Genomic DNA, 26,137 nt, shown 5'->3' with positions numbered 1-26,137 from the left:
TAACCCTCTAATGATGTCGACAAACAGAGCCGTGAGTGGTACGAACCTTAAAATGACCAGAACTTCTACACTCATTACTTATGAAGTTTTTGCTTCATCCAACTCAAACACAACCTGACTCAAGTAAAAAAGATGACGAGTAATCACTCATAGTGCAGGCTGAAAAGATAAGTGACCAGTGAGATCACTGAGATCGGATTCTTCTTGTAGAACCTGCACAATAAAGAGGAGGAACTATTACGCTATGACAGTTTAGTTATCAAGAATTCTTGGATGAACAGCCGTCTCTGGGTCATGGGTCTACATTGGGTTAAGGTTAAGACTTTGACTTGGCTGTTTCCTAAAATCCCTTCTTTGTCAAAAATCACCTTACTGATTTACTCCTGTGCTTTGCGACATTATGTTGGTGACTCACCCAAACACTCCTAAGCCTCTGGGTTTGGACTGCTACTCTAACAGTCTGAAAAATGCTCGGATGCAATTTTTAATACTTATTCCTTGAAATACTGCGAGACATCAAGTCCCTGTAGAAGGAGAGCCCGAGTACCCAAACCACGATGCTGCCTCCGCCGTGCTTCACAGCTGGGTGAGATCCTCCAAACACGTCTTTGTACATTTTTGCCACAAGTTTGACTTTTTTTCTCATCTGTCCAAAGAGAACTGCGATGTGGGACATCCAGGTGGCCGTTTGTGCCACGGTGGTTTCCTTTGTGGTCTGCTAACACCAGTGTTTTTTTCCATACTGGTCAGACGAACAAGTATTTCAGCAAGCTGCAGATATTTTTATTCATGAGGTTTTTCTTTTTTAACCCATTTCAGATACAAAAAACTAAAAGAATGTTTAAAGGACACATTCTTACAAATTCACAGCATTTTCTACAGAAAAGTTTCAGGTACATGTCTCGCTGCAACACTTTTTCTAAGACCCTTCCTAAGTTGTTGCGGCATTTCAACCATGCCTTAATCTTATTCACACAAAGTGGCACCAACACACCCCACACATTCAATCTTATGTCCTTAATTGGAACAAATAACTACAAGAAGCTTTTAGAGAAGTTGTTAGCACAGAGATCAACTCAACAATTCAGCCTGGACTGCATGTTCGCCGTGTGCCTGGTACACCTGCAACCTAAAGACACGTGCATTAAGGTAACAGGCGATCTTAAACTGGCCACCTTCCTCTATTAGCCTCATATCCTGCCACGTGCCCTGAATTTGATAAACAGGACAAAAATGGATGCATGGCATTTTGGTCCATATTTAATAAGTAAATACTACAGAAATCCTGGTAAATCCAAAGGGTTCCCATTACATTTGTGTGGTATTGGTATACAGGGAACATTTGATTTCTGAGTAAAGAACATTTGTTTCATGTCAGCCGTCTCAGCTGACACGGTGGCCATTTTCACATGAAGGATCTTTCAGCAGGCTAACGCTAAGGAGAAAACCTTAAAAACACTGAAGTTTCCACGTCTCTAAGTAAAAACCATCTTTAGCTGCTGTAATGATGCCAAGAGGAAATGCACAGCTGGTCAATATCCCGGGTGATTGCGTGACTGGTCCCAGATGCAACCCAACCCGATCACCATTTCCTCCGCTGACCAGGCCAGTAAAGGCCAAACTCGTCTCCCTGTCTGGCCCTGCAACCACAGCTCTGGACTGACAGAGCACACATGCACTGCATTCTGGGAGTAAACGGCAGAGAGGCGCTGTGTTTGCCAAAGGGACCAGAACTCTGCTGATTGAGGGGGAAAAAGAAAAAGGGGGGGAAAAAGCCTCTGCTGCCTCCTCCCCTTGTTCCCTCAACCTGCCAACCAGAACCAAAGACTCTGACAGAGTGACACACGTCAAGGGACCCAGGCTGCGCTCATTCAAATGCATCTGAATAAAGCAGCAGCAGTTCTGTGAGGAAGAGCTTGAATACTGAGTCAGGGGTGGCGTCAGAGACGTGACAGATAATAGATGAACACACTGAGTTACTGCAAGTTATTGCAAACCCTCTATTCTTGCCATTCAGCCAACAGCTTGTGGCCAGTTCTTGTTAAACTTCTTTTTTTATCTAGTTCTGTTTCCAAGTAGTGCGTGCTCTACAAATTTACTTTCAGAGATCGGGGTGGGGGGGAGGTTCGCTTTTCAGCACCATTTTGTACTCTGAATAAACCACATTCCACATACGGCTGTTCTGACTAGAGGTTTATTTTTAGCCCCACTTCTGCAACATTAAAACTGAAAAATATGTAGAGATTTACTTCCAAATCAGGACCGAGAGTAATCACTTCCCCACTCTGACGAAGGCTAGCAAACTAAAAACAAGTAGTGGGATTTCTGCTTTTTGTCTACTTGGCATTTAGGTGAATGTGCAGCGACCGTGGGCTTTCCAGCCTGAAATCTACTTTGCAGCCGCAGACAGAAGCTTTTTATCTGTCATCATCTGCACACAGCATTATGGTGAATTCAGCAGAGTCGATGCTGCAGGCCTAACACTGCACACTGTGGAAAATATTCAAAGCTGACTTAATCTACAAAATACAATGTAAGACAACACTCACGTTGGACAACTGCTTATAAGAGAGTACAAAGAGGCGGAGTGATGTGAATGCTGAAAATGACTTGACAATAATAATGCTGCTCGAGGTCTGACCAGAGGTAAATTCTTCCATATGTGAAAGTGGAGGAGACCCCGTTTCTCATTACGGAGATGAAAAATAAACACAACGAAGTCGACTCTGTTCTTTGCCACGTAGCTCGCAGATTCAACTCGAGCAGAGGCAACAGCTCGCACTTTATGCTGCACTTTGTTAAAACAATGTAAAAGTAGGCAGCTGTTAGCTTTTACCTACATATTTGCATGTTTTATGTTTTTTGTTTTTTAAACTGTGATAGCAGCCTGACGGACAGAAGACTTCATGTAATGAGCAAACTCAAAAGTGGACATTTGAATATGTGCATTCATGTCGTGGGGTTCATCTCATTAGCACCACCCTTTCCTGTCCTAAGACGCGCTGTTCAAAGACCCGGCAACGCCTCTGTGCTGTTTTTATACTATGGAAAATTCTTTTTTTTTATCATTCGTGATTACCCACCAGCGACTTACACCGAGTGTTACGCTTCACTTTGGTTATCGTTTTTGTTCAGTCTCAGCTGTCAGTGGCTATTGAGCGAGTCAGTACAAGTATCCAGTTTCTCACAGCAGAAAGCAGGAAGAAGTACGGTCACCTGACCGAAACTTTGACAAAAGTCCGTTTGGTCAGCTTCAAATTAAATGTGCACATATTTCTGCTGTCAAAGACAGAAGTCAGAAAAAGCAGTGTTTTACCTTCAGCTATGTAAACCAGCACTGCAAATGTAATCAAAATCATCTGTGTGCTCAAAAGCAGATAGGAAACCAATACAAAGCCTTTTATCTTGCCTGGCTTCCCACGGCATTTTCAAAGGCAATGAAGCAACATGATGGTGTTAATAAAGCAACTTCCTTTTTTTTTCCATTTCTTCTTTCTTTACCTGCTTCTTTCTTTATGCCACAGACATTTACACTGTACAAAAACAGGCTCTGTCATGTTAGCCCACGCAGCAGCCTGAAAATAGATTTCCTCAGTTCGGCATGAGATCAGATGTTTTCGCCATTCATAACTACAGAGCTATAAACCTGTGAAAGATCTCCAAATGTAGCTCGCTGCAGTTGTTTCATCTCATGTCTGTGCTTTTGTACGTCTAAGCAAAATCATGAGTCACTTCTGAGGAAGTGCTCTCACCACTCGATGTGACCTAATCAAGAGAGCAACTGACTGAAACCAGTACAGTAAATAAGTATGGCACTCTGAGGAGCGACGCCCATGTGGAAGCACCTTAAACCTGCACTGGTTCTAAGGAAGTGGAAGTGAGATCGCGTAGAAGTCTATGGGAAAACTTATGTGACCTATTACTTCGGTAAACATTTTCCTAATGAGTTTATAGTCTCGATTACTAATTTCAGGTCTTCTTCAATACAGACTGATGTTCATTTTGTAAATTATGGTCCAATATAGATTAAAAAAAGACAAAGAAGGGTATGCCTAATGATGTGGCAACCTGTGTGGAATTCAGCTCTCAGTCCAAACCATCTTTTTTCTGCACCCGTGGGTCTATGTAAACATTTTTTAAGATACTTTTTTTTAGTCCCTGCAGCTGGATCAACTAAGGTTTAAGGCATGGGGGGGGGGGTTACACCAATTCAAATTAGGTGAGCTACGGTTCAATTAAATTGTCCAATGGAGTAGAGACAGACCCATCACATATATTAGCATCTTACCTCCAGAACTGGTCCAGCACCCAGGATGGTCCTCTCCACCCCACTGGCGTAGCCCTTCTGGCTGAGAGCAGTCAGACAGTGGATCAGGAAGTTGGTACTTTGGGTCTTGCCCGAGCCACTCTCCCCAGAGATGACAATGCATTGGTTGACCTTCTTCCTGAGCATGGCATAGTAGGCCACATCTGCGATAGCAAAAATATGAGGCTCCAGTTTGCCCAGCTGGTGGTTCTCGTACATCTTGACATACTTAGGGTTGTAGATGGGCAGGAACTTAAAGGGGTTGATGGCGATGAGGATGCTCCCTGCATAGGTATAGATCTTTTTCTTGTGAAACCGTGTGCGCAAGTTGTTTAATATGCTGTCCTCACTGAGGACGGGGAGGTTGCAGAGGTCTGCAAAATCATCCTGGGGAGGGGGAAGGAAGCCCCTGGCAGCGAGCCGCTGTGCCTCCTGTTCCTTGGACAACATTGGGAGGTGGACATAACGGATTGAACCATCACGATTCCTCTCCTGGATCAAATTATAAAGAAAAAACAGCACGTATTAGCTGTCTACTCCTCAAGCTGACACACTGATTTCTTGAGACTGTTAAAAATATTCTGGGCTGTTTGCATTCCTTAAAACCGGCCAAAATCATCAAGCGCAGGGCCAAACAGCACTCGTCTCACAGATGCTGCTGTTACATGTGCTGGAAAAATGATACTTAAAGATTTTCTCGCCTTTTCTGTTACATTTTCCATAAATAGTCTGCAGACTAGTATCTAGGGTTTAACAACTTGCTGTTTTTTCTCACTAACAGAGGAACAGAGAGTAGAAGTAAGTTGACTGGAACGGTCAAACAGCCTTCAACAGTCCACACTCACTGACCCGGCTGTAAAGTTTTGTGTGCTGTCAACTCTACCTGTAGTAAGAAGTAAAAGCCAAGGCTCTGAGGGTGTTGCTCCTGTGCTTTTCGAGGCCACAGCAGGAACCTCTGTACCGGCAGGTCTCCGGCCTCCAGCACCCACTCTTCCCCACCACATTCCTTCACCTCTGCCAGCACATACAGGCGTCTGGGGTCCAGCCCCAGTGCCGTAGTGGCGTCCGAGATCACCGAGGCAGCCGTTGCATCCTTCTGCACTCTGATAGAAGCCGGGCAGATAAAAAAAACAATTATAAACAAGTTGTGCAATAAGTTTATGTATATAAAACTAAATAAGGCAATGACAAACTAACTAAATCGTTGATGCTGATGTTTATTTTCCAGGTGAGATACTCACTTAAGGTTGCAGCAGGTGGATGGGTAAGCAGCCAACCTCGGATAGATCTGGAGCGTGTATGAGCGGCCATCCTGATCGACAGGGCTAGCTTGCCCGCCTCCACCGCCTCCCCCACCTGCAGTCGTTGCCATGTTGGCAGCGCCATCTCTGACACTCATTCTGAGCCAGGGGGTGTGGCCTCAGCATGCCGCACACACCGCTTCTCTCTCACTACGCAGCACCTGAAAAAGACAGATTAGCTGATGAACAACAAATATTTTCATCTGTTCGACTATCACTGTAATTACTGATCAGATACAGACACTACTTTTGCAGACATTAACAGGTGATGGTGCATGTGTCTAACTCAATCATATCGTCACAACTGCATGCATCGATTTGCCTCAGTCTGAGTATGGCGGGCAAATATCTTCAGTTTGCCTCCTGCACACCTTCACACAGGGAGCCGCTGCTCAAAGTATTTCCAGTATAGTCACAAAGTATATGAAACGGGACATCTCCTCCCACACGTTATATGTTAAAATAAAAACTCTTCTCACATTGTCCAGAGCTTATTTATGAAAATGACTTTTTGAATGCCCTCGAAAATAAATCGTTTTAGCGTTCGACAGGTCTAAACAATGAATCAAGAGTTTTAAAACACAAGTGAAATAGTTTCTTTTCAGTATCAGATTTCATCTGTGGTATTTCACCCACAGAATTTCACTCTAAGTATCCTGCTGATTAACCTAGAAGAGAGCTCTATAAAAGTAAATGTAAGAGTTTGGTAGGTCAATATATGTTGATTTAAATATATTTGGCTGAAAGAAAAAAGCTCTTCCGTGTTTGTGGTCTTTAAAAACAGCTCAGTCATCTAAGTAGGTCAGGCACACCCATTTCAACAAGAGAGAGAAAAAAAGAGATGCGTTTGTCAAGCATCAGATGCATATTATTGTCACATCACTTACGTCACACGGCCTTGCTAGGGAAACCATAAGTTGCAGCTGCAGATGCTGCACAGGAATTCAACCCTTCCGCTTAGTGATAGCAACAAAGACACAAATGCTGAGAGCACTTAGGGCAAGCCACAACTGGGGTAATGACTGCACATGATTCAGTCTTAAAAAACAACTACAGTACAGTAATGAATGCTGCACCACTTGGTTCAGGTCTAATTAAGTTAAGCAACTCTGGACCACAACAACTCATCTCTACCTGCGAATGACTTGATTTTCACTGCTGACATGGTGCCAACACAAAGCAGTCTTTGCACAACTTCCAGCAGATCACCGAGAGAGTTGTTCACTCCTTACTATAGACTTGACTGATTTCATCACCACGGGGAAGCTCCCAGACTCGCCGTCATGCTGTAAGGGACAAACGTCTTAATGACGAATCACATGATTGGCACTACTGCAGTAACATTTACTGCAGTTAAACCGTAACACAGTCATGCACCAGTTCATGTATCGGCTAAACCGTTTACAAGAAGATGCAATAATGCAGTTCAACAGCCAGCATCATCTCATAGTTCCAAAGGTTTATTTAAAAAAAAGAAAAGAAGAAACCACGCTCTCATTTCAGGTTACCAGTGTATTAACCAGTGAAACCTGCCTATTTTTATCACAGTAGAAGATCTGCGTATTTAGGCTGTATGTATGGAAGGTTATTACCTGCATTAACATGTTTTAATCTAAAATCTATTTTAAAAGAACAGATTTGCCCACACAGCACACCCTCAGTAGAACTAGGACTTCTCACAAGTTGCACCAGAAAGTGATGATGATGATTTTAGTGCACTGGCAGTTTAAGTCTTTTAATGGAAACACACATTTCCACATCATGGGCTTTATCGCCTGTAAAGCAAAGAAATACTATTTAAGTGACATAGTGTCAATGTGTGAAACTATATGAAGGGAGGCGTGACTGAAAACAGGAGCTCCACTAAGAAAAACGACATTATCACTCCTGCTGCCGGAGACTGAAAACATCATAAAAAAAGAAAAATAGATGGTGATCTTAATTCTCTCAGAAATAAAGTTTCTTTAAACGTTTGTTTGCAGAGGGCATGAAGAAGGTTTTCAGTTAGAGTTTTTATTGGTTCCCTGATGTCTTTTAAATAAACTTTGTATGGCTTTAAATCTGTTTGTGTGTGTTTAGCTGTATCTTTAAGTGAATTGTATGACATCAGCTGGGACATTATTTTAGCCCCACCCCCAAGTTAAGCACTTCTCCAGTTGATGCACCACACGTGGTGCCACCCAGGTTTTCTATTGGCAGTTCCCCTGTTAAAGTCATTAACTTCCACGCCCCAACAGCATCGTTACAGACTCATGCAGAGCTTAACATTACTGCATTCGAATGATTGTAAAATGTCACTTCTTTGTATTCTGCGTGTTTACTTTAGACTAAAACAACTCTGGAGATGTCCGTCGTTGTAGTGAGTATCCAGGCTGGCACGATGACAGCTTTACATCACTGACAGAAAGCCTGGCTGTTACTGCTGATTCATTAGAAGTCACCTGGAGCAGAACTGAAGTAGTGCTCAGCACTGATTCACTGTAACATCCAGCTGGGTCACAGCCAAAGAATATAATCCAAGTTAATGCTGTCTATCACAAAACGTAATGCAGAACAGTGATCTACAGGTCAGCTGAGTGTGAATCACACGAGAAGCAGCTGGGTAAAGTTTGCTAATGATGGATCACGTAGCGTGGCTGCGCATCAGTAATGCACGCTGCGTTCGCTGCGAGCCCCCTCTTGGGGAAACGTGAACCTAGCTTAAATCGCTGCAGGGTGAACAGCCGGCGCTGCTTTGGTAAACCGATCCTGGCTCGAGTCCTGTAAGCACCAAGACGCATAGTTTATCATTTCTGTCATTCTGTCATTGTTTGTTTTAATGTACCTTTTATATTCTACATTTATATTTATTATTGTATTTTTGCACCAAGGGAGTGGCACTCCAATTTCGTTGTACCCTGTACAATGACAATAAAGGCTATTCTTCTATTCTAAGCAGACGCAAAAAAAGTGAAAGTTTTACTCACAGAAATGCCCAAAATAAGCTCCCCTACAGGAAGGAGGCACTGACAGATGAGGTTTTTCAATTATGAATTCAAATTCTTAATTTCGCTATTATTAAGTTTATTTTCAATTAAACTCTTTGGTGAATGTCAAAAATCATGACTACAGAGTCAGTCTATAAAGAGGCATTTTGCAGATAGTTGACTAGCTCAGATAAGATAATATCGCATTTCATGTTCACAAATATCCAGTTGTGTAACGGGAGCAAAGCCAATGTTCTGGCTTTTCCTTGACTCGTTAATTGCGGGAGTGTCTGCTGAGGAAAGAATAATCACACAACAATTAGCATCTCATGAAGAAATTAATGTTTTGGATTAACTAAGAAAGCAAAGCAAACCACACGAGGCTACCCAGCAACTGATGTGTTCTAACCAATAAATCTGGAGCCTTCATTGGTCGTTTTGCATTGTGTTTCATGCAGTTTTCTTTTGCCTCTGTGATAAATGAGCATTAACTGTTCACTTTAAGTTAAATTGAAAAAAAAAACAAAAACATAGCAGGGATTAACTCTATAACGCGTACAAAAGAAACTACATAATATAAAATGGAGAAATACAAAAATGCAACAACAAAGACATCTTCATAAAGCCAAGTCTGTAATTATCGAGGCCACAGTTGAGAATTAGAGGAAAAGGAGAGCAACTTAAGACTCATGAGCTTGTGCCTCTGCCAGGCTTGCTGACCACAGTCCCAAAAACATGCAAGCCTGTAAAATGCCAAGGCATGCAAAAGTTTAGAGACCACAAAGGACAGCATAATCATTATCCTCCATCATGAGCTCCGTCTGGTTTGAATCTTTCAATAACTCCTGAGCGGCTCTCTCTACACTAGCTTTAACAGAGAAAGCATACGGCTACAGTATCTGTATGCAAGGCATGAAGATTTGCAGCTCAATTTGTGCAGCAGTGCATAGAGGGAAAATCAAATATCTTAAAATAAAAAGGTAGTGACAGAAAAAAAGAGAGAAAAAATCTGCAGACACAGGCAGGAAAAAGTAAATGTCTCTGAGTGGTCTCAGGGGACAATCAAAGGAGAAAAAGGCTTTGAGATAATGAAGCTTCCTCCCTGCAGAGGAGATCCTCGGTGACGATGCCACGCATTCCTCAGATAAGACTCTGGGTCGTCTGCTTTGCGTAGGCTTAGCCTGGCACTTTAGCTGCTTACGAGGGGCTGATGGGAAGACACCACAGCAGAGAGCTACAGATGAATAGAGAGTGGCTTTTTACCTGCTTACTGTGGGCAGCAAAACGCATTAATAACAAGTACTGCTGCTAATTAAAATCAGACACCACTCACCCCCACCTCTGCATTGTCCAGCCAAGAAAAATGGGCTTGCAGTAAATCGACTCAGCTGCATGAGCAAAATGTGACTGAGCTGATTTGTTTGCATGCAAAAGCATGAGAAACCCAAGAGAAGTGACCCGTTTTTTTTAGTGAAAAGAAGCCGACAGACATTAAAGTGGAGGCTTGCATCAAATGTTGATAATAGGGATGCAGCACTCCTGACTCAGAAGGCTTGGCAGGCTAACGTGAGCCCTGTGGTTACTACGTCAGGTGTTAGCAGGAGCTACAGTAGCAGCGGAGGAAGCCAACAGCAAAGCAGACATTTCATGCTGCTACACAAAGAGCTCTTTGGTTGTTTGCAGCAGTTTTGTACTCAACGACTCTTCTCTCTTGCTCAATTGCTCCTTTACATGCTTTTCAGGAAGCTTCGATTCCACTTATGGTAACGTAAGTAGAATCGAAGCCTCGGTTGTCAAGACAATTAAAATGATTTCACCTCAACCATCTCTAGTCACATCCAAAAGCAGAAGCTATCATGTCTGTAAATGACAGCAGTACACGGCCGCCTTATGACTAGACTAATGCAAATAAATCAAAATGACACAATTTTCTAATTTTCAATGCATTTATGTTTGTTTAATTTTAAACAAGGATTAGGAAAGCAGTGGTTAAGTCAAACCTGCTGCTGTCTTAAATAAAGATTTTCCCCGTATAGAGAAACACAGCTCATTTATTTAATCCTGGTATCTGCAGATACTCACAGCCAAGGTATCAGTATCATATTAAAAACTGAAGAAGCCCAATTACTCTTTCATTTCATGGGAAAATAACAAATAGAAATTCATAAGTAATTGTAGCAGGTGCAAAGGTTCGGACATCCAGGGGAACATTTACTTAATAAACCACCTTCTGCAGATATTACAGTATCTCAAGCCAAGAGGCTTTCTAATGTTGATATATTTATTTTCCTCGCCCACTCATTACACGTTCATGCACAGCCTGGACAACTGTTCAAGTCAGTTGTGTGGTTAACATTTCATTGAGCTATGCTGTTTATACTAAACATTTCGGTTCTTCTAATACGTCATGTTTCAGACAATTTTAAAAGAGCGATGATAAACACGATCCAGGAAAGTGTACAGTAAAGAAGAAGTCGATTACCTCCTGTGACAGACTGAACAGAGACCAAATAGCTTAATAAAACAAGCACTTCATCATAACAGAAGCAAGACTTGGCAGTAAAACAAGAATTTTTGCTGGAAAAGTGAAGTAAGCCATCCAGGTCTTACTCACTCTCCTGCCTTGATCCGCTTTAGCCACGTTCAAAGAAAGCACCAAAAGGTCCACCCAGAGACGTGGGAAGACGAGCAGGAACGATGCTGATTAGCAAAGAGAGAAAATAAATATTTTGCCTTTATATGGAAAGTTAGTGTAGTGTTTATAATCCTACTTGGAAATGTGTGAAAGCCTTGGACATTGTGCTCTTTGCGCTACAGACGGTAAACCTGACGCCTAATGGAGCTCCAAGCACCAACACACACCCTCACAGAATAAACACACACATCTCAGCCAATTAGTAACAACACATGAGCTGACAGGAAGTGAATGGTTTAATGACACATATGGTGGGGCAGAAGGCTCATGAACTTCAAATACTATGGGACTCAACAATGACCCACAAGGACGCAGGCTATGATGTCAGCAGTGTGTGTGTGTGCGGACTCCCAACATTCCTCTGCAGCGCCATGAGAAGACGCCTGATGATTCCCATGAGTCATAGCTACAAGCAGCTCCCACCTCAGACATGACGTTCCACTGACATGACCATTAGAGGAGACTGAACTGAAGCTAATCCTAAGGTTTTTTTTTTTCAGAGCTGGGAACAACCAGGTTGTTTACATTACATTATATTTATATTACATCGTCTCCATTATCTTTTTTATTCTGGTTACCACACATAGCACTTTACTATTGCTATTCTTGTTTGGTGAGAAGATATTTGCTTTATATATCTGGGATTTCTGTTTTTTAATGTGGAAATATGTACCATGTCAAAAGATTTAGCATCTTCTTATACGGCTTTAGTGATACCACACTTCAGTGGCGCCGTAACAGATTCACACTCCATTCATCTTGTATGTATGATGACTAATTGCCAGAATATGCGAGACCTACAGCTCAGTGCTGCACTCCGTGTGCAGACTCATGAGCTGCTCACACTACACCTACTGGCTTTATAAAATGTACTGAGTAAATGTTGCAATGAGTGAAGATTACACTGCTCATGGTGAGTGTCAAAAGCAGACACTTTTGGATGTGACTCACCATGAGAGCAAGTGACAGTGTAACAAGGTTTAGGGGAATGAGATTTTGGCAGATTCATACGTCCACATTTCTGCCTCATAGTGGAGCCAAACTCATGAAAGGTCGGAGAGGTTCAGACTCTTGTCAAAAAAACAATCAAAGCACGATAAAATGTTTTCTGCAGTTTTGTAAAAACTTTTTAGATATACCGTCAGGGTTTTTCCCAACATGCATACAGCTTTGCACACGTTTACACCCCCTCCAAAAAACCGTGACTGTGTACTTTAGGTTTGTATAGTTTGCTGGTGGGAACTTGTTTTTTTCTCCTTTCAGGTTAATTGATTTCTTAATTTGAGCTGACCAACTTTATTTGTGACATCTGATACAGATATCCTGAAAATCCCCAAACCTTTACAAAACGTTAAACAAAGCTTTGCATTTTGTTTTGTTTTTTAGATGTGCTTGTAGATAGACCCGGCTTTGTGAAGTGAAGGAAATTGTTGAACAGTCTGAACATCTGTGTTGAACTTAAATGCGATCATTTGTTTTACGATGATATTCTAATGACTATCTTCTCGAGTCTACGTACGGCCATTACGGGGAGCATCTGGGCGGCTGGCCTCAATGCTTCGAGAAAAGTGCCTTTGCTCTCCCGAGGGAAAGCGGAGCCGGGGCCGCTGAGGTATCCATCACCGCTACACTCTCTCTGCATGACCTAATGGGGATGAGAGGATCTGGCTCTTTGCCAAAGCAAGGCAGCATTGTACTCTGTGAGACTGATGAAAAGGAAGTTCAGATTCACCGTGTGTGTGTGTGTGTGTGTGTGTGTGTTTGTAACTTTGTATGTGGCTTCTGGCTAATGCTCACAGACGCACTCAGAAAGACAGACAGAGATTGCTCCTGCTGCTGCAGAGTGGTGGTAAATCAGCCTCAGGGCTGAGGCTCTATAGGAAGTGCAGTTGCACCCAAAATGGCAGTGAATGGCTCCTATTAGAGCCATGTGGTCTATTCAAAGACGCAGCCTTTTGTTTAAAGGGACCAAAAACCTCAATCAGGGAATTAACTCATCCAACAGTCACCAACTGGGCTGAATACCACAACTACAGATATAGAGAGAGAACTGTGGAGAGAGTGGAGGAAAAAGAAGAAAAGGGCACTAAAAGCTCATCTCCTCCCCCTCCGTCTTTAAGTCAGCTCCCAGGCTGGCCAGCCACAAACAATAAAACCAGAGCCGAGGAGCATCTGCTGCTCCGTCTAAAGAAGAGGATAAAGGAGAGAGGAGCCACAGGGATCCAGTCTTTGACTTGATAATATTACCCCATTCATTCAATAGAGCTCACGGTCACAGTCATCTTCCCCGCCACACGTAAGAGCAGAGGAAGACATTATTAGAGATGATAAATTTAAACTCAGCTAAGAGAGATGATAAATATTTAACATGACAGCGAGCGCCCAGTTCTTCAAAACCATAACCAAATGAGAGTTAGCCAGCAGTTCATAGCCGTGATGGACGGCGCTAATCAATTATAACATGGTCATCTGAGTGCACCGCATTGATCTGCTACTCCCAATATCATGTGTCTGAGTCATGTATTGACAAACGGGCAGCTGATCATTTGACATCCCTCGGAGGAAGGTATGACCCCAAATCTCCCACAGAGGTTTAAAAACAACGTTACAGTCTTTGCTGTATTCCTCGTCTAAGGCCTCCTGCTGTGCTGTGGAGGAGAGCTGACATTTGTAAACTATTACTTCATGTACATTTCACAGCTTCGCAATAAGCCAGGAGGCCCAGGCTACGGCCCTACACTCCCCCTCGTCTCACCAACCGTCAGCCTGATCTGCACTGCTGGGTTTGTAACCGCTCCCTTTGCTGTGCCCCTTTGCCTCCATCTCTCCTGTCCTATCATTGTCTGTCAGAGAGTTACCTCCAGCTCCTCCCATTCGACCCCCCGCTGGTCACCCCCTCTGCTCACAACATTTGGTGCTGCTGGTTTAACTCGGTCCAGATGCAAAGTCTCCTCGAGTAGAGGAGAGTGGACGAGCTTGAGGAAACGCTCCTTACTATAAAAAGCCCTTGTTCAGGTGTTTCTGATTTACATGTAATGCCTCTTTACTAGTCTGTAACCCGGGCGGGTCAGACCAGAGGGCAAGCACCAGCGAGTGAAGCAGAAAGGTCAACAAAACAGTTATGAATGTAACACAAAATATTAGGAGTGTTTTATATTTCATCAAACCTCGGGCATTGAGTTGCAACAGAGAAATCGTGATCTTAATGCAAATAAACATGCAAAGAGTATCCCAGCTTTGGACGTCTGCACTGCACAGCCTCCAGTCCCAAGGATGTTTCACCTAGAGATTAATCCAAGGAAAGGATGGAGAAATATATGGTTTCAATCAGCGCGATGAGCCGAAACGTTAGATTCAAAGCAGCAGCATGCACATGAAATACACCAGAGCAATGAGGCTGTTGCATGTCTGACTTAATGCAACCCAGAAGCTTCTGCTTGGTGTGATTGGCTTGCTGTGGGAACCACGCTGGCTGGTGGCGACACGTTATTCCGGAGGGCTTTCCGGACAAGTCATTGGATCCACGTACGACTAATAAACCAGTTTTGGTCGGCAGTGAACTCTTCCAGGATGCTGGCTGTTTTTCCTTTCTAGACTAAAAACGTTTATTACGGTGAACAGAACAACAAATACCAGCATAACATCATTTAATCCTTGAATATATTCTACATTCATCAAAATCGTCAATAACTAATAATGAGGTAAGATCCGGCTAAAATGTTTCCACTCTGTTACATTTTTAGTGATTTATTAAAAAACAAAACATTAGCTTCATTTGATCAAATGCAACTTTGATTTCAGAAGCTATTATTCACCATTTGCTGACATTTAAATGACTAAGTGATTAATAACACTAATCTGATTACTCCGAATCATTCATGAAAATATCTGCTGACCTACATGAATTTAGTCTCTTGTGTCCTATGTCATGGACCGGTTAATATGGTTTGAGTATGTAATGAGATTTACTTGGGAAAGCCCCGAGTTCACCCGAGTTCACAATAAAAGTTGCTATTTGGACTTTTTCCACATTTAAAATAGGAAGTCATTATTAGCACCTTTCTGAGAGGCTTTCTGGTATGAAATATGGTGCTTTGTGTTGCACTGACGTTCATGTGTGTCCACCTTCTGGATGCAACCTGGTTTACAGAAACCCATTTCACCTGTGTTTATTAGATAGGAAACGCTTCGCCCCTTCTTAGCGCAATAAACCGCCATCGCAAGCACAAACCTACAGTCATCTGGAGATGTGGGGCAGCTGCAGACAGAAATCAGGAAGGAGAGAAAAGGAAGCGAAGGGAAGGAGGCAGACAGAGGGGATTATTGTACACGCTCACTCATGTGGGCTACCCAGCACTAAAAACACCTCCCAAACACATGACTCCATTGTAACACCAGAATAGTCGCTGCTCTGCACCAACTATATGTAAAATCCCTTACTCCCACAGCCAGTTCACATGCCACACTCAAGACACATGCCTTTGTTCATCAGAGGAAATTTAAACAGCCAGACAGGTGGGAACAATGCCATGTACTACAAAGCTGATCATAGTAGAAACACAGCAGCAAAGAAACTGAGATGTAGTGTCTGTGGTTCACAAGAGCATGTTTAAACCATTTGGATACACCTTAAAGCCACTAACAGTACTCATCCAGTGTCTCATACACGCTTTGACCTCAGTTTCAACTTCGAGAATCGTGTTGTTCAAACACAACCCGCGTACATTTCCGCAAAGCTTAACGAACACAAACGTAAGAGCAAAACGACATAAATTTATGACCACCGCCACAAGAACCCTGAATTACGCCAAACAGACGAGGCAGCTAAGGCTATTTTCCAAACAGCACATGTTCCTCTCCAGTCCTCGTCTTCCCTCCTTAATGGACCGCATCATGTCTCCTAACACTCCCACCTGAGCCAGACATCCTGAATGATTTCTGTGAGATGAAATGCAACTTACATATGGAGCCATTCATCAGTGACCAGTGTCAGACTGCACGGTAAAAATAGAGCAAAAACAAACACGGCAGACCGGAGTTCAGCCAATAGCGTGCACGTAGCCAAGGTCCACTGTTCCTGCCCTCGGCTTGGCTCGTTCTTTCCATCTCTTGGCTCTTCTATGCCTCCCTTGTCTGTGCTCTTCTGTCTTTGGTTTTTTCTCTTTCCCCTCTCTTGTCACTCTCCACAGCCCTTCAGGCATCCAGTGGTGAGACTAAGCTGCAGTCGGCACAATGGGACACACAGTTCAACCCTTAAACTACAAAGCTGTGCCAACACGTCCACTGTACACACACAAAAATAAAATAAAAGCTAACAAACGTCAGAAAAGCTGTACCAAAAAATAATAATGCAGTTCTCATACGTGGTATTGCATTTTCCAAAGATCAACCTACGTCATGTTTAAATGGACATCTGCTCAAACTGAAAAAAATGGATTTTACTTGTGTAAAATCCCCTGTGCTTCACGTGGCGCTGTAAGGAAAGCTGTAAGCAACCATCTCCATCTGTGCCACTTTTACCAATGTCCTCTGTAACACACTGGCTTCTTTCTACCCTGGCACAGGCAACAGGAGAGATTTGTCACCTACATGCCCAGCCTGGATGAAATAATCCTTTTCTTTTCCCCTCAGGTTATTCCAAAAGGAATGACTAAGGAATGATGCTAACGTCCTCTTCCACCAACATATAAACAAGCCCAACCCAGTTTCTGCTTTTTGCTCTTTGAAACTTGAAGAATCTGAGTGAAGTTGTTTAAAATGAGCTTTTTTTAAATAGTAAACTAAAATAAAAACACAATTTAAACTGACCTTTTGTGGTAGCTGTGATACAAGTAAAGCTAAACTACAGAGGTGCCTTCAGTACTACAGCAATAGACACAAATTTAGCATGTTAACGTAAACGTGCTTTTTGGAAACAGCAATTAAGACAAAGGTGATGCTGCTGGTGAGCATACAGGAGAACCCAACAGGTAGAGAAAGTAAGATCTCACCTTGTAAACACACGATAGATTCACTCAACACAGAATGCGACTGGCTTTTATTAACCGTGCTTAACGACAACATTTGACACTCAGGCGCAGAGCAACAGCAAATAAAGCCTCAGGGTGTGTCCCTGTCGCCCATAATCCAGAGCCAAGGGACAGGATCAGTGACCACGCAGAGGATGGAGGGAGAGGTTACAGCTCACCGCAGCCATCAACCAGGCAGGCTGACAGTAACCTCCTACACAGGAAGGAGTCACAGAAAGACTCCAGCCAGACATGTCAGACTGGAAATCAGAAAGCCGGCTAATATAACAACACAGCCTCACAGCAGTTTGTGAAATAAACACAGCCTCTCATCTATTGATTTGTATGTTCTACTCAGAGCGTGAAAAGATCCACATTTGATGGCATGAATCATTTCGCTGCTCACACCAGACGCCACAGGGTTTTATTTTACTTAATTTGCATCACTTTTATCATCTTATGAACTGAACAAAATGTCATTAAAATCTACTCAGTTTGTTAGGACAACGATCTGGGTTTGGGCTAAAAAGCTGCCGCGTCTCTAAAAGCCTGTTCGCATGGTTGCCATGGTGATGCAAACAGGCTCTGAATGTAAACAATCGTGATGCAGCACGTTGACTTGAACCTAATGCCGTACGAAATCACTGTACTTGAACTGCTGGTGGTTTAAATGCACCTTTTAGACCAATTTGCACTTTTACTACGGAAAATTATTGATTTGTATATTTTGGATAAACCACCAGCTTATTACTGTGCCTACACTCAGAACATAAACTGGCACATTCGTCATAATCATAATAATCCAAATCAGCCTTCTCATCTTGACCTGATGTGTTTGACAGCTGCAGTGATGACTGAGCGAAGAATAAGTCGCAGCAAACAAATGCACTGTAAGTAGGCCATCCATAAACGATCAGCCTGCCTTTTCCTCACTTGTACCCTATCATTACAGCTGGGACTATTTATAAAGCCCATAAATTGAGCTTACCACATTGAAAGAGCAGACTAGGAGAGTTACCAAGGAGTTTTTGGAATTGAAACACCCCACCGCTCGCCTTCATTTTGCCTCTCTTCGGCTGCTTACATAAACCAACTTGCTCACTCGCTCCCTAGTTCAGTCTCAACAAAACCATGACTGCATGCTACAAATGTCAGCTAACAGTTTCTGCAGAAAGCAAAGCTTTTTCCCCTGCCTGATGTTTGCCACAGAAAGGCCGGAGCTTTTCTGTAACAGAAAGCACAAACATATAGGTGCACGCTGGTGTCCCACTTCTTCTTTCTGCATGGATTCGTACTCCCAGTTTGCTTTACCAAGTGAAAAAGTAGCACTAAAGGGACTCATCAAATCAGCTGATTGGTATGTCATCTTTGAGTAATGATGCTATAATACTGCCTGAGCACACAAAGAGTCAGAGTGAGGCCCGTCCTCTTCAGTAGCATTGTAAGCACACACACACACACACACACACACACACACACACACACACACACACACACACACACACACACACACACACACACACACACACACACACACACACACACACACACACCACACACACACACACACACACACACACACACACACACACACACACACACACACACAGGTCTCTACATGTCAGGCTCTTCTGGCCAAGCCCTTTCCACTACACCTCATGCAGTATAAAACATTCAGGTTTTATACTGCATGACTCTCCTGTAGTAGGTATGTAGGCCATTACTGGGTGACAACACACAGTACGAGCATGATCAACAGCTAGAGAATAAAGAGTGATTCTGTGGGCATATTTAACAGAAATCTGTGCATTTTCCTTTTATTTGTGACCTTTTGATGAACAGATATTATACTCAAATAAATCAAATCCCTGCTAACAAAACCAGTAATGAGATTTGATTACGACTTATGAGGAGAGAGTAAGGGATTTTCCTGTGAGGAACATCTGCTGTGGGTGCAACAACTTCCTCTATACATAATCAGTTTGTACAGTACAGTTTATTATCCACAGTAAAAGTCCCCAAAATAAATCTGTGATTCTTCTGGTACAATTCAAGTTTCCCCACTGCTTACAGAACATAAAGATAGCTGCGGTGGCTGATCTATTCGACCTACTGAGGCTGCTCTGCAGTGTCACGGGACTGCAGGTGTCTGCATCATTTCACAGGTAGCCTGTATATGCCAGTACACCAGCTGTATGTACAGACGACGCATGCTGCGACAGTGACTTGTTAGGAAACACTGCGGTACCACAGCCCGCTATAGCTCAACCTGTTCCCCTGTCCTCATTCTGTCAGAAAACTTTAAAAGTAAAAGAAGGATGCAGACGCACTCTGCATACTTTATGTACGAAAAACTGAAAACGCAGTGGATGCAGTGGCCATTTTAACCCAATTTCTCACTCTAATCATGAGTAGTGTGAGAAACCAAATAGCTTCTGAGTAATTCACTTTTAGAAACCCTCCCCCAAAACATGTGACCATGAAAACAGTTGAGATAAGATATACTAGGCAGAGGTGCTGGCCGATCCTCTGCAAGCTACACTGCTGCTTTAGCCGAGTGCCAAGAGAAAATAGCCTCACACTTCTCAAGTCACCAGTTCAAAATAAGATGATTATGAGTAACTAGCTAACCAGAAGTAATCTTATATCACATCAATGTAAAAATATACCAGTATATTTGTATTTGCTTTCTACCCCTTCGTAACCTTGAAAAGCAACTTCCTGGCTGTGGTGTCGCTGCAGAAAACAGCTTGATAAGCGCAGCATTTAGAAACAACAAAAGTTCCTGTAATGTGGTTCACTTTAATGATCCCAATCAGCCACAGCTCTGCATTTATTTTACATACATTTAAAATAAGTAGGCCAATGCCTTTGTACAGCTCTATTGGTTTACAAACTGATATCTGTGGGAAAAACTAACACACCGAGTGACATTTAATCAGTCAAAGCCGAATATGAAAGCTGGCTCTCCTGGAGTCCTCCGTGAGAAATAACAGCTCAGCGATATAGAAGCAAATCTCTTTTAAATTCACAATTTTACGCAATTACATCCAACAGGATGTTTAGACAATTAAAACTGAAGGCTGATCTGGAGATGTGGCTGGCTTTAGGTCCCCTCCCCCATCTTTAAACCACTGTCAGATCTGCAGCGGGGTTTGGAGAGAACAAACCATTAGTGGGGGCCATATGGCTCTTTTCTTTCAAAGGATGGCAGAGGGCCATTCTGTGGACTGGCTGAACGTTTACATGCATTTTAAGGAGGTCTGTATAATTTTGGGGGGTTTGGCCGTTTGCAAAAATTTAAGTTGGTGGGAATTTGGGTAAAGTGGGGGAAGAGTACGAGTATCACTGCATCTCTGCTTTGGATGTGATTCATGTGAGAATAAAGAGCATGGTGTGTTCACATCTGAGTAACAGTGGCATTCATCCCATTTCTGGAAATAGCCAACATTTCTATGAATAGCTATAAAACAGGAAGCATTTTTAATAAATGCAAATTGAATCTTTGAGCTTTCTCTCGGGGATCGGGGGGTTAATTTAATTTTGAACGCGACAGACGGGGACGCCAACGGTACGGGGTATCCTGATGTTTAACTGGCATCACTGTGTGGTCAGCAGGTCCCATATAATCAGATCTGTAGGTGCTGTACACACCCACAAAAGCTTCACACTTGTCTCTGCCCATTACAGCTGGAGAATGTGGTCAACACCTTGTTTCAGCAAAATGTATTACACATGCAGTGATTGTGCATAGAATAAAATTATGAGGTGATGTTTATCAGCTGAGCGGCACAATAAACAACATTAAATTTAATGAAGTCGTGCACATTGTTGTAATCTTACTTTGAAAACTGGTTACAGGCTGTCACTAAAACATTTTTGTGCCCTCGTAAAGGACCTAGCCAGATGAAATTTATAGAGCTAAAAAACTGTATTGTAATCAGTTTTGAGCATCAATATTATAGTTTATATTTTCAGCTAACCAGGTGATGTAGACTAACACACACAAGCACTAGTCCCCTGCATGTTGGATCTGTTTTAATAATTCACTGGAGATAATGTCACAAAGTGTGTTTGTGGTCAACTTTAAAAGCTCACAGGTCCATGTGGGGTCAGCCAATACGAGATAAAGAAAGGACTCCATTTTTCTATTTTTCTAAATCCACATTTTGATACTAAGCTCATCTTCCAGTCATGATTCCTTCTATCCACAAATAATTTCAAATATAATGATCCAAAACCCCGCAGTTCCCACTCAGTCTGTACTTTAGACAGATATTTATCTAAATAACATACATTCAGGATACATAATAAACATAAAGTCCATTCTTAAAGAGTCTTAAAGAGACACAATTTCTTTTTAATCACTAGAGTAATAAATTGCATGCAGAAGCTTTATACTTCTATACTAATGATACTAGGTGACTGAGTAAAAGCTACTCACACATGTCATTGGGATCGTTTTCAAATTTGTCATTTAACACGTACAGCAACATTATTAATATTTCTATACTAAACCTTTTAATTAACAACATGTGAAAAGTGTGACACACATGCTCATGCAATGAAAACACTGTGAAAGCCTCCTGTCAACAAGTTATTCCCCCACCCACTTCTATAATGCCTAGGTCACGAGGTAACAACCTGAAGCTGTGCACCCCTACACCAGCTGACAGGTGACAGCTATAATTTTCCACTTTCTGGTCTGTCCCCTTATTTCAACCCATTCCTGAGCATGTGATTGCCAGCGTGTCAAAAGGAAGTGTGAATGCAAAATTGCAGCAAAGGACTTTCTAGTTAAACCACAATTCAGTAAATGAGAAATGGAAAGAGGGAAACAAGGAGGGAGTAAATACTGCTCTGTGTGATTACTTTTTCCCCCACCACTGAGACGGTAGCAGTCATCACAGAGGTAATGATTGCTACCGACACTTAAGTGAAAGGATTCATTAAGGTTCTGCATGCATTTGGACATGCCTATACTTAAACAATACTGGGAAACCTCTTTATAAATGTTACCCAGATAACACCACCACGCATTTCCTTTAAACTGAGTTAACAGTAGTTCCCCAAAGCAGATGCAAATGAGAGGTGGGAAAGTTATGTAGGGTTATGATTAGTGATATTACTAAGCCAGACAGTCAGTGAACTGTTTAAATCTTGGCTCACTGCAATGCTGTCCTGAGACGAAGGCAATATTTAAGCTTGATATGAAAATAAAAGTACCACAGAATACTTTAATACTACAGCAAAAGTATGAGGTTATCCCTCATTTCTTTATATTTTGCCTCCAAGGAGCTAGACTGTCAATTTTTTTTTTTTTTTTTTTTAAACTGGAGATTTTTCAGATTTTTCCCTCTGAGCTGCCTGCAGCCTTCATACCAGAGCATTTTCAGAGGAATGCTTCTTATTGTTTGTTTGTTGTGTCACTGACCTATGAATCACTAAAGCATAAAAAGGGTACATAACTCAAAATATGAATCAGTGTCATCCCCACACATAACAGAAAACCTGGCAAAGAACCCGTTTTCAGCTGTGTCTTTAGGCACTTGTTAATAGCAGCCTGTTGCAAAAACATGTCATTTGGTCCCATTTCTTCAAGCATGAAGTAGTATTTTTGTACCAACAAGGTGATTCGCAAAACTATTATCACCACCCCAGAGCCCGAACCTGAACATTACTGAAACACTGCGGGACAAAAATGGAATAAAAAGAAATCAACATCCAAGGATGAACTCTGAGTGTCCTTCAACAAGCCTGGAGAACTATTCCTCAAACTACTTTAAAGAAATCATGCCAAACACTGATTTTCAGGTTCATTAGAAAATTGGGCCATCTCTGGTTTAGCCCTATATAATGGACTTAGATTTACGGTTACACTTTTCCATAAATCGCTGCAACTTTTCCTTCGTTTTCCTACCAAAATACAAGAAATGAGGGTCGACTCGAGACTTTTGCACAGCTCTGTGTACGAGTACACCTCACGTTTGATTGTGCAACAATAATGAATTAGAACTACAATCTCTCATGTCTTCATGTGCCACATGCACAACAGTTTGCAACAACGGCTGACACTTCCTGGATAATTCTGGCTGGATTTATGTCACCCAACACAAAACAAGTGGGATCCTTTCATAGTGAGAAGACGACAGCCCGGTGACAGAAAGGTTAGTCACCTAACCGGGCCCGCGGCCACTGCAACAAGTCTACCTCGATTCTCGCTGCGTTCACACATCGGATGCAGCTCCGCTACTGTGTGTCACTGACATGCTTTGACAAACAGACATGCTGCTATCACCCGCGACCACAACCGGTCCAAATAACTGGGAATGCTGCCTGATAGCGTGTCTTAAAATGGGGCTTTGAAGGGGGACGGTGAAAGGGTTAACACACTATGAGCCGCCTCACATTAACTTCCTATAACAGCTCCGTCAAAGCCTGGTAACCTTAAAAATAAAACACATAGCAACAGCAACTAAAGTAAAAACAGTACAACACATTTAGGACTTTACTGTAAAAACTTTTTCATTAAAAAAAATAAAAGGAGCTCGTAAAAAGCTAAGAGCTCAAGCAAACTGTCTTTAACGTACCTTTGCCGTCTGTTTTTCTCATCGTCGCGGTGTAATCCTCAAAAGCATTCCCCGCGATTCAACCAACTGCTGACAAATAATAATAATAATAATAATGATAAAGTAAAATAATAATCTACTCTTCTTCCCCCTCTGCTTTCTCCTTGGGTGAAAATAAGGCTGATTTACAGCACGCAGGCTAAGAACGGTGAAGTCCCAACCAGACAAAGCTCAATCAGTTTGAAGGTTTCAATCCGAGGAGAAAAGAACCTGAAATGAAAGAGAGGGAAACGCGAAGACTACTTAACGCGCTCATTAAACAGCAAAGAATCGTTTGGGGGGGATAAAAATTTCTCCTTCCCCACAGACGGTGTGATTTCAGACCGGCTAACCAGCTAGCCTGTAGCTACTTCCTTTCTCTGTGCCTAAATAACAGCAGCGGCAGGCTGAGCTGAGCTGAAAAAGTTGAGGAAAAAGCCACACACACCAGATTCTATACAATAAAGACACCCTGTTGCTCAGAGGCGTTTGTAGGAGAGCAGCGCCCCCTGCTGGATTAGCTGTGGTACTACAGGTGTCACGCAAAGGCTCTGTGTTTCATCCGTGTTTTCTTTTTTGTTTGTTTGTTTTTTCCGCCTCAGTGGGAGGTGGCACAATTGACTAGTTCACGTAAGCTACATAAAATAGCAGCTAAAATAGCTATTGACATCTCCACTTTGTTTTGAGACGTATTATTTGTATTCTAACACCACTAGTTTTAGTGGAGCGTTCCGTTGTCCTAGCAACTGCGTCTGACTTTTTTTTTTTTTTTTTTTTTTTATACCTAATAAATATACTCGGGATTCTTTGAACGTCGTCTCTGTACAGTCCGTATGTATATGCTGCTGCGTGATCGCTCGTTTGCTATTATTCCAAAACCTTTACACCAGCCTCGCATAGCAGAACCTTTAAGGGACAATTTAGGCTTCAAAAATTGTATTAAATAAATAAATAAATAAATAAATAAATAAATAATAGTAATAGAATTGAATTGAGCCTTTATTTTATAATTTTAATGATAAATCCATCAAACATATATATGTAGATATATGGAGAGAGATAGGATCAATGATATCAATGTAAAAATAAATATAGCATAAATAATACAATTTCTTTATTCTATATTACATTTTACTTTAAATATCAAATTCGACTTTTTCAATAGCCACACATTTTTTGTTTTCTTTACTTTTAAAAAATCATTTTCACATATTTGCCCAAATACACTATTCATATAATAATTCACACTTATGCAAAGGTGCTGTATTAAATTCTTGTGAGTTAAGAAAAACATTTATGACTATTTTATTAAAAGTGATAACAGGATAACATGACTAAGTGGCTATATTAAATTTATTTTTAGATTATCACATTCATGTGACAAATAAATACTCCGGGCCACAGATTTAATAATATTTCATATGCTTTTAACATATATTTATAACGTATGGTATCAGGGTTGCACATCAGTGCTGGTATTAGTGTTTTCTCTTAAAAACATGCGAGCAGTGGATGGTAATGTACTGTGAAAGTCAAGGACAAATGTAGTTATATGAATAAAGGAAGGAAACTTTGACATTTATTTGTCTTCCTTTGGTAATGCGGGTTACAGGGTCACAGTGGTTACAGTGATGCTCGGTGTCATCAGAAAATAATGGCAAAATACAAAATGTGTCAAAGAGGACTGACCTTTGACCTGCACGGTGTGAGCAAACGAATGGACATGTCACCTCTTCTTTGTCATGCCATCTCACTGTTTTTGACTCTTTCTTAAACAGGCTAAATATATTTTAGCAACAGGGTTGCACATGTGTTGTGGGACACAATTTAATAGTGCAGAATTATAGTTGTTATTGTTGTTGTTGATGATGTTTAAAAAGCAGTTTAACAATTATAATAGATGTGTCAACAAAATCAAAAAGAAAAAAGTGGAGATATAATTTTTTTGATTACAATTTTCTGCTTATGTAGGTTATTGTACCTACTATGTGCTCAATCCACTTAAATGATCTTTATTGAACTGTTATGCTATATTTGTTTCAGTTCCTGCTGCTCTCTTGGCCAGATATCTCTTGAAAAACACATTTTTACCTGGATGAATAAACGATATATAAACTTCACGTTGCCAAAAACTGATCCACCTTGAGACAGGACTGTTCATTCTGACTTAAAATGAACTGATATCATTCATATACTTGACATATAGCTGACAGATTATAGGCCAACATATTCAAAGTTCATGTTGTCCTGTTT

The 26,137-nt window shown here is 41.7% G+C and overlaps 1 protein-coding gene across 10 annotated transcripts in view; it reads right to left on the bottom strand.

Annotated features, from left to right (window-relative positions):
* LOC100703507 (myosin IXB) overlaps positions 1–24,347 on the bottom strand; it is a 53,132-nt gene extending 28,785 nt beyond the window's left edge. For 4 of the 10 annotated variants that reach the window (XR_002058307.2, XM_019351704.2, XM_019351705.2 and 1 more), the window contains exons 1-4: positions 23,867–24,347; positions 5,548–5,768; positions 5,190–5,409; positions 4,289–4,798 (exon numbers count right to left, since the gene is read on the bottom strand). Coding sequence is in view for 9 of the 10 variants with exons in the window: in XM_019351704.2 (XP_019207249.1) it covers positions 4,289–4,798; positions 5,190–5,409; positions 5,548–5,705 (888 nt within the window). In the remaining variant the exon portion in view is untranslated. Of the gene's footprint in view, positions 1–4,288; positions 4,799–5,189; positions 5,410–5,547; positions 5,769–16,229; positions 16,361–23,866 lie in introns of those variants that run through there. The other 6 variants (XM_019351701.2, XM_025902841.1, XM_019351702.2 and 3 more) reach the window with 3 other exon arrangements.
* Between the last annotated feature and the right edge of the window lie 1,790 nt (positions 24,348–26,137).

This window comes from Oreochromis niloticus, linkage group LG23, assembly GCF_001858045.2.
Source record: "Oreochromis niloticus isolate F11D_XX linkage group LG23, O_niloticus_UMD_NMBU, whole genome shotgun sequence".
Taxonomy (NCBI): Eukaryota; Metazoa; Chordata; class Actinopteri; order Cichliformes; family Cichlidae; genus Oreochromis; species Oreochromis niloticus.
This window is presented reverse-complemented; position numbering and strand designations above follow the sequence as displayed.